At 29.2% G+C, this 9,272-nt stretch overlaps 1 protein-coding gene across 4 annotated transcripts; it reads left to right on the top strand.

The window, feature by feature from the left end:
- Window positions 1–817: 817 nt before the first annotated feature.
- Window positions 818–9,069, top strand: LOC145048714 (uncharacterized). 4 transcript variants are annotated; one of them, XR_013683020.1, is made up of 9 exons: window positions 818–958; window positions 1,070–1,187; window positions 1,935–1,971; window positions 2,079–2,148; window positions 2,367–2,471; window positions 2,713–2,863; window positions 2,944–3,026; window positions 3,908–4,109; window positions 8,227–8,320. XR_013683020.1 is itself a non-coding variant. In XM_078997300.1 (9 exons), the coding sequence occupies exons 1-9, from the start codon at window positions 928–930 to the stop codon at window positions 8,502–8,504; spliced, it is 768 nt and encodes a 255-aa protein (XP_078853426.1). In that variant the 5' UTR covers window positions 818–927; the 3' UTR covers window positions 8,505–9,069. The 4 variants fall into 4 exon arrangements, 3 of the variants coding, with proteins under 3 accessions (XP_078853426.1, XP_078853425.1, XP_078853427.1); XM_078997300.1 differs by lacking the exon at window positions 3,908–4,109 and adding an exon at window positions 8,417–9,069 and having other exon boundaries at window positions 2,722–2,863; XM_078997299.1 differs by lacking the exon at window positions 3,908–4,109 and adding an exon at window positions 8,417–9,069.
- The last annotated feature ends 203 nt before the right edge of the window (window positions 9,070–9,272 follow it).

Raw genomic sequence — 9,272 nt, 5'->3', positions numbered from 1 at the left:
TAAAAGCTATGACGCTTTGAACCAACTCAACTAATCAAAGATTTGAAAATATCAAAAAAAAAAATATACCTAAAATAATTTTGGAGACCCAAACCTAGAGAGGCCTAGAGCCATCACCCAACCCAACTTGCTCACCCTATTGGGTCAGATGTGTGGTTACATTTCTAGCTAGTTGATATTTTGCAGCACCCTGTTCAAGTAGTCTCTAATTTGCAACTTCTTGTTCATGGTTTTATCAATCTACACGTCCCCAATATTTTAAATTCAAGTAGTCTTTAGTTTGCAACTTATTGTTCATGGTTTCATCGATCTCCACGTCCTCATATTTTTAAATGCTTTGTTTATATGCATCTGCAATTGAATATTTGATCATTTCTTTTGTACCATATGAAAAAGTATTCTTTAAGATTTGCACTTTGGATGCCAATATGCTTCTCTCTCTAAATGTACACACCTCTTCTACGCGGAAACATATTCTAAGGATGTCATTGTTTAAGCACTTTCTTCTTCCACTGTCTACAAGCATATATTCTCTCTTGGATGTCCACTGCAATTTGGGGGACAATCCTTTTATCGGATCGTTTTACCATAGTCTTTCTTTGATATGTCAGAATATATCCTTGATCCACTAAAGTTATATCCTTGATCCACTAAAGGTGCACACTTTATCATTTTCTCTTAGGTGGCACCTTTATCTTATTAGCTTTGGCAGGTAGCTTCATGCCGGTCTAACTGGTGTAGCTAAGAGTAGCTGATTCAGATTCATGGGCTGTAAGCCTTTTACCATAATTTATCAACTTCTGAAAATGTTATAAATAGATACTCAAGAGTTTATAATCTTATTCACTCATTCATTGTTGGGTGCTCTGACTGGTTGTTGCAATTAGGGAATTATTTCACATACTGCAATAATTAAGAGTTAAGACAATGAGCTATAACAGATCAAACATAGGTTCTGGTTAGTCTCTTCCCAATGCATTATCTAAGAACCATGAACGTTAAAACGTCTTTGTTAAATAATATGACTAAGATTTAAGGATCTGTAAGCGTTCTTGATGCATTGTTTCAGGTAGTAGGAATGTCGGAAGGAACACATTTGAGTTTGGAAGGACTTATGTGGTCAGGCCAAAAGGAACCCACCAAGCAACTATCGTTTGGTTACATGGCATTGGTGAAATGGGATCAAGGTGATGACATTGAATGTTTGCTTTGAATGTGATGATTTTTTAAAAGACAAATTTGATATCAATTGTAGAATAGCAAGTGGGTTGTACTCATTTCGACCATTTTGACATTTGATATCAAGATTTGATCGACTTCATAATATTAGTTTATTAGTGATGTTTTCTTCTATATATGACTTACCTATGGATGCTTTAGGATCATGAGGCTTGGTATTTTCCAAGTAATTCTAGGTAAGTTTCTTCTTTGGACTATACACAAGTGATCAACCATTAGTCAAATGTCCAAAATATATTTAGAAGATAAGAAAATAAAAGAATTTTATGGCCAAAATCAATAATAAGTTCAATGACAATGGAGAAACAAGTAATTTTACTTACTAACCATGATCTTAAGATTATGAAATTTGTGATGACTTCACCATAACGGATTTGGTGCAATTCTCAAGGACAAGATGTAGTACAAAGCATGACATCATTTCCTATAATATTAAGATCACTACATGACCTTATCTTTAGGTTAAGAAATCACCAACTTGCCCTTGTGTGAATTAGAGTGGAAGTTTTTGTATACAATTAATATTGTCTCCATATTGGGAAATGGGAAAGAGGTGCTTCCCAACCAAAAACTATATCCACAACTATATCTATCACCTGATCTAGATTCGTATGAGATTTTTTTCCAAAAGTGTTTTCCACTTGTTTCGCAATAGTTATTTATATTTGTTTTCTCATTTATATTTTGTTTTACAGTTGGTCCCAATTCTTGGAATCTTTGCCTCTTCCAAATGTACGGATGAGTATATTTCGGTTTCATGACGTACACAATTATAATGTGAACAACCTACGTTATTTTATGATTTGTATTTTGATCATTTTAATCAAATTACTATATAGATCAAGTGGATCTGCCCAACTGCCCCAAGTCGTCCGATAGCTTTATTTGGTGGAGCACAGTCTACTGCATGTAAGTTTCTTCTTATAAGGATAAGAGAAAATAAATGGTTGTGGGTCCTATGATATGAGAAGAAATGGAAGATGTGACCCAAAAACTAGAACGCGGAGAAAAGATTGAATAAATGAATAAAAGTTTCTACATCTTTTGATTCACTTTTATGTAACAACAAAGAGCAAAGTATAATTGGTACTATTTTTGTGGTTATCTAACATGTCAAGAATTATCAGGGTTTAATGTTGAAGACATGTCAGAGAATGCTACTGATGATGTGGAGGGATTAGATGCTTCGGCAACACATATTGCAAATATGCTGACCAACGAGCGTGATGATAGTAGGTTTCCTTATTACTTACTCATATGGGGATATATAAAAAGTGCTAGATAGAGGTCAATGGGTAGGATGTCATGTAGGGTCCAAATTGCCACTTCTAGTGTTGGATATGTCATTTTGTGAAATTTTAAAGGAAGATGTTTAATATGAGGCTAGGGAATATAACTTTTTTAACTTTATAAAAGTTCTCAACTTTTATATCATTTTGGACTTTTTTTTACCTCGTGATTTACCTTTTGTAGTTAAACTAGGTGTTGCTGGCTTTAGTATGGGAGCTGCTATGGCTCTCTACTCTGCTACATGTCGTGTTCTTGGGCAATATGGTAATGGAAACCGATACCCAATCAACCTTAGTGTGGTTGTGGCTCTTAGTGGCTGGCTTCCATGTTCCAGGTTGACTTTGTTGACTTTTAATCTGATCATCTTAATATATCATTAAAATATCAGTTTACTGAGTAAACAACTTGTTGTAGGATCGTAAGGAGCAGAGTTCATGCCTCACAAGAGGCTGCAAGACGTGCATCATTACTACCTATTTTGCTCTGCCATGGACAAGGTATTTGCTTATAAATTAACGATATATATTTTAGATAGCCTCCTTTTTCCTATATGGAAATTAGTTTTATCTTTTGGGATTCAATCTTATATGAGAAATCTTTAAATTGCTCTTATTTGTTTATGATTTGAATTTGGCAAGAAAATTATCATGCTTTTTGATATATTGGAATCAACTTTTCTTTGTGAACTATGATTAAGTTTAGAAGATATATTTGTTCAAATAAGAATTCAACAACACTTCATATAATTGGATGAGAAGCACCTAGTTCAACTTTTGGAGGAAAAACGTAGAACTTTACTAATTCAAAATAATATGCGTGCCTAGCTTAAGAAATGCAACTATTAAGGAGTGACTTTAGAAGCTAAAATAACTTGTTCAGAACAAATATAAATGTACCCCGATACCTATTTCTCTATAGATTCCAGGGCTTGAAAATATCTAATTACTGCCTATCAATCATATATGTAGACTGAGATTTATCCATCACAATAATTCTCTCTTAAGTTCAACAAAACACCAAATGTCTTAGCGAAAACACAAAGATGAGGATCTATATGCATAAGAAAAGGCTAGGGGAGAATTTTGCATTAATGATACGTACATATAAACATATATAATTATGTGAGTTGCATCTTTCAATAAAGTTTAAAACGAAGCTTGCAATGTCTGGTGTGCCTCTTGCGTGTGTAATCCTTTATCCAAAAAGCACTATATCTAGAGATGCCTCAGATCTTTTTACCAGATACTTGTGTTTATATACTATAAAATCATTCTTTTACAGTAAGTATTCAGAATTCTCCAATTTTGTTAATTTCTACTTGGTCTAGAATTCCTCAATTTTCAAACAATTTAGTTGTACCTACTCACTTGTCTTGCAGTTGAGTAGATAAAACTAATTCTAGTTGGAGATTGTTCAAGCTTGATATTATTGTTGGGCCCCTTTATCTACCAGCTTCAGCTTCTAGATGTTGGTGACTTGACATGGTATCAGAGCTCAGGTTTTGCAAGATCTATGGGTTCAATACTTCAATTCCTACCGCTTACCTTTGCATTATGTTAGTGATGCACGTTTGCGTTCTGGTAAGGAAATATTGAAGTACTATTTGGTTCTCTACTACCAGCTTGACCTCCTCCATGTACGTGCATGGTGACATTGGAGGGGGACTGTTCAAGCATGATAGCATTGATGTAACAACTTAAGTATATACATGAGTTCAATTGCAATAAACACATGGCTAGCTTAGGTATGTGAAAAGTAAATTGTTTTTGACATTTTATTCCAATGGGAGTCTATACCAATTGTCCAAACGATATGTAAACACATGTCTCTTACAAAGTCCAGTTTGAGTTTGTATGTTGGGAAATTCTCCCCAACAAAAATAATGTATGGTTAATTGATAACTCATTATGTGGTTATTGATTGCAACTAGTGTACTTCTCTTAAAGGAGTAACCACATTTTTGTTTATACTTTATCATTTTGGGTACCGGCAATTTTGAGTTGTCATGTATGAAATATAAGAAGATTATTACTCTAGTACTTAATTATTTTCCTTTTATGTCATATAGTTTTATGTTTCTAACCGGTTGAAGGGATATATATAGTTGGTTTTTTCTTGTATTGGCACAATATGGTTCTTCAAGCTTGGTATGTCAATGAGTTTGGTGTTGATATAGATCAGGTATGATATGATTCACTTATGTGATCAAATATTGATCCAACAATCCACTTAGTTGATTGACCCGTTTAAACGAGTCAATATTATGGTCAACCATAATTATGTACATGTGTGTAATGGTCCACTGGAAAAATTGGAAATAAGAGTTCTACTTCTTTAATAATAAACCTCAATCCCCCATTCTCCCTTTTTATATATCTCATACATTACCCCCTTAATTCCTCCTCTCTTTTTATTAGATTTTTTATTTGTCTACTAAGTTTTATTTTGTACTTTTCAAAAACTATAAATTTAAAACATCCAGATTGATGAATATTTATAATCATGACTCTTTTCATGGAAAGATGTGGTAGTTGACCCAAATAGTTTTATGAAGATAAATTTTTTAGACTAATAATATGAGTATTTTCTTGAAAATAAATTTTAGAATAAGATGTCATTAATAACGACAAGTTTATTTAAAAATATATTACTTTTACTCAGTATAAATTTTAAAACGAATTATTTTATATGGTTAATTTGTAAAATATTTTGAAATCTTTTATGATAGTTTTTAGGGAAATTATATAAACAAACCATTATTTTTTTTTACAGAGAACAAATATTTTTTCTTTGTTTTTGGAAAAATTACAACTTCCTACCACATGTTTCATTTCGGACTTTATTCAAACTACCGATTTTTTTTCAAAGTCTAACTACTTATATCCAAAATGTCTATTTTGAAATGTTTAATATATCGTTTTCAATCAAAAATTTGATTTTAAACAATATCATCCTATATATTTTCTATTTATTATGTTTGTTTAACTTTTTATTAGATTTTAGTAAAAAAAATTCTCAAAATTCTAGAACTTTTCATCGTATTTCAGATTTTTTCCTAAAAGTTCATAGTTTTTTTTTTTTTTTTTTTTTTTTTTTTTTTTTTTTTTTTTTTTTCAAATCCGGAATATTGGTTTCGAATCCGAAATGTCTATCTTGTCAGAATTTTTTTTTTTTTTTTTTTTCTATTTAGAATCCTCCATTCCGGACTTGTGGTTATTTTTTTTCTAAAAATTTTTTTGTTTAATTTTTCAAATTCATATTATATTATGATTACTCAAATTATGTATTTTTTATGTCAATTACAGTGTATAACTAAATTGAATAAAAGTATAATTTTTTTTTATAATAACATCAAATGTTTTAGACATGCAATATTTTATGTTCAATTAATATTAACACCAAATCTTTTTTTAAACCATATAAGATATAAAGTTGCTCTACTCAAAAATCAATCTCTCTCTCTCTCTCTCTCTCTCTCTCTCTCTCTTTCTCTCTCTAAAAATAATAATAATAATAATAATAATAATAATAATAAATAAATAAATAAATAAATAAATAAATAAAGTTGATGTTACACTTTTGTTTTAACTGCATATATATATATATATATATATATATATATATATATATATATATATATATATATATATATATATATATATATATATATATATAAAGGTTATAATTTAACAAAATATTCAAACACAAAAATATGTAAATATTGTTTTATTGATTAATGTTCGTGAAATAATATTTTTTATACGTGTGTTAAATTTGACTTTTTACAAAACTGATGCCGTAGGTTACAATCCTATACACCATGATTTTGTTGTTGTGAGGTCTAACTAGAATTCAACAATAAAATGTTTTTACTATAATGATGAAAAAATTGTAAATGAATAATATATATATATATATATATATATATATATATATATATATATATATATATATATATATATATATATATATATATATATATATATATATAATCATATTACCTAAAAATTTATTATAATGAAACGTTAAGGGTGTAATTTGTAATATAAACCAATAAACATAAGATCTTTTAAAAAATGTGAGGTATAAGAAATATACATAAACAATATATTTTGTGTGTTAAAACGATGTAATGGGTTGAAGAAGAATTACATATGAAAAATATGATGCAATAGGTTTGAGAGCGACGTAAAATATGTTTTCTTTCAAAACATGATTTGTATTTTTTAGTTCAAGTTTCGATTATCATATTGTCTTGACTGAAAAAGTATATTTTATGCACGATGTCAGAAGAGGTTTAGAGTGTCCGGTGTTTTATAATGAAATTCTTTTACATAAATATATGTAATTTTAGTAACAAATGCTTTAAAATATGACATGCTCCATGACATATGTTATTTTTCAAATGTAACTTTTTGTTTTAGTCAAATTAAATTTATATCTCACATTTAACATAAAAATTTGAATAAATAAATATATAAAGGGAAACATGCATGATTTTTATATATTTTTTTCAAAGATAAATAAAGACAGAAAACTCTATGTATAAGGTATGAGGAGTCTAGGATATACTGGATAGAGGGAGGCTGAGAATAATTATTTGGGTCAATATGGACTAATTAATCTTTAATTGGTTTATGACCTTATAGGCGAACATAGTGAAATGATCAGCATAAATGTTGTTAGGTCACAGGTTAACTGATTAAATGAGATAATTAATTAATCCAAACAAAATTTGACTCGGTGATACATCTTATATCAAGCCATGTCTCCAAGCCTAGGACAACCAACCATGAAGCAAAGTGTTCAATTTATAAGGTAAGGGTCGTAACATTTTTGTAAAGGTGTAACACATTTGACACATGAACTAGGTTACATTTACACACACTAGCGACACTACATACATCAATGACAAGTTTAATGATGAAAGAGTCCATTAATAATATTAGCCATCAATAAATTATTGGCAATTAAGTGAGAGATTATTGACGCTCCAATATATTTTGCTCATTCATCGATGTTTTTTTGATATTTCCATGGAATATCGACAAACTTAGCGACATATTGAGAGCTTTTAGAAAAAGAAAAATCTTAAGATGTGATAAGTACTCCAATTCCTTTTGAACTGATTCTATTACAGTTTGAGTGATTCAATAGTGTTGGTGTCTTGGGAAACAAAAGAAGAACCATTAATGAAGCAAGATGCTAATATCAATATTGAATTTAGTTTAGTTTAGTTTTAACTTCTAGAAAACAAACTTAACCACTAAAGATCTATCAATTTAGAAGAACCATTATTGAAGCAAGATGCAATATCAATATTGAATTTAGTTTAGTTTACTTTTAACTTCTAGAAAACAAAGTTAACCACTAAAGATCTATCAATTTTACAATAACTTTCATGTTGTGTACATTTAGTTTTTAAAACATATAGAACTTATAGTGGTCCTTTCGATATTCACTTGATCCTAATTAGGAATCTGAAGTATACTATCAACCGTAACGAATAATATTTCTTTATAATTACATAGTTTTAATCCGTATTACAGAGTAAAATAAATGACTAACATAATGTAAATGAATAAAATATACATTTAATTTTTATGAAAAATATAAGAATTTCAACCAAAAAATATCATCTTAAATTTAAAATGATTAAAAAACTATCTTGATTAAAGAAACTTTTCCATGTTTCAGTTGATGATATGGTAGATTACAAACATGGGGAGAAATCTGCACAAACTTTACGGTCGACTGGATTTCAAAACATGACATTTCGTACATATAATGGGTAATTAATCCTTCTTATAGACTTCAAGGACATAATTTCTCAAAAGTAACCTATGACTGAGAGTGTCAAATGCTGTTGATTTCGTTTTTAATATAGGCTTGGTCACCATACGATACCAGAAGAACTGAATGATGTTTGTTGTTGGCTCGTTGCGAGGATGGGGCTCAGTGGATATGGGGTGTGAATAAAAATATTTCTTTCTACTTAAGAGAAAGAGAAAAAAAAATCTAAATATCTATATAATCAAATAATAAAGCATAATAAAATATTAGAATATGTGTGGAAATGGGGTAATAAGTTATATTACTCCCATTTCTATAAAATGATTTTGAAATAAAAAGATGAGAGAACAAATTTTTTTTGTGGGTGAGATTTTCCATTATTTTTGTTTTTATGACAAAGATTTAAATGACTAATGCAAGTAAGAGAGAGATCACATGCACCAAGACACATTAGCTCTATAAAAGTTTCAGAGAACTTGTATGTTCTTTTACAAAAAGAGACATTACATTACACAAACTTGGGGCCTTGTATGTTGTTTTACAAAAAGAGACATTACATTATACAAACTTGGGGCCTTGTATGATCTTTTACAAAAAAAAGACAATACATTACACAAACCTGGGGCTATGAGGTTGAAAAGGATTGAAGATGGTCTTGAAGGAAATATCATTCATATAATTTGTTCTTTCTTAGTTTCTCTTTGTAGCTATGTACTAAATCGAATAAACGTATGTTTTGTTTAATAAGTTTGTCAAACGTGTGTCTATATATATATATATATATATATATATATATATATATATATATATATATATATATATATATATATATATATATATATATATATATATATATATATATATATATATATATATATATATATATATATATAAGTGATGTACCCGGGCAAAGCAGCGGATGCGAATAGTTACTTTCAACGATAAGTTTA

The sequence above is a fragment of the Lactuca saligna genome, chromosome 5 (assembly GCF_052625555.1).
Source record: "Lactuca saligna cultivar CGN05327 chromosome 5, ASM5262555v1, whole genome shotgun sequence".
NCBI classification, from domain to species: Eukaryota; Viridiplantae; Streptophyta; class Magnoliopsida; order Asterales; family Asteraceae; genus Lactuca; species Lactuca saligna.
This window is presented reverse-complemented; position numbering and strand designations above follow the sequence as displayed.

What these genes read in the sequence shown, in the direction of transcription:
- LOC145048714 (XM_078997299.1), top strand. Translation starts at nt 928, where the DNA reads ATGAGCTATAACAGATCAAACATAGGTTCTG. An exon ending in ATTGGTGAAATGGGATCAAG is followed by an intron (nt 1,188 to 1,934) that starts GTGATGACATTG and finishes TTTGTTTTACAG; the next exon opens with TTGGTCCCAATTCTTGGAAT. An exon ending in AATCTTTGCCTCTTCCAAAT is followed by an intron (nt 1,972 to 2,078) that starts GTACGGATGAGT and finishes ATTACTATATAG; the next exon opens with ATCAAGTGGATCTGCCCAAC.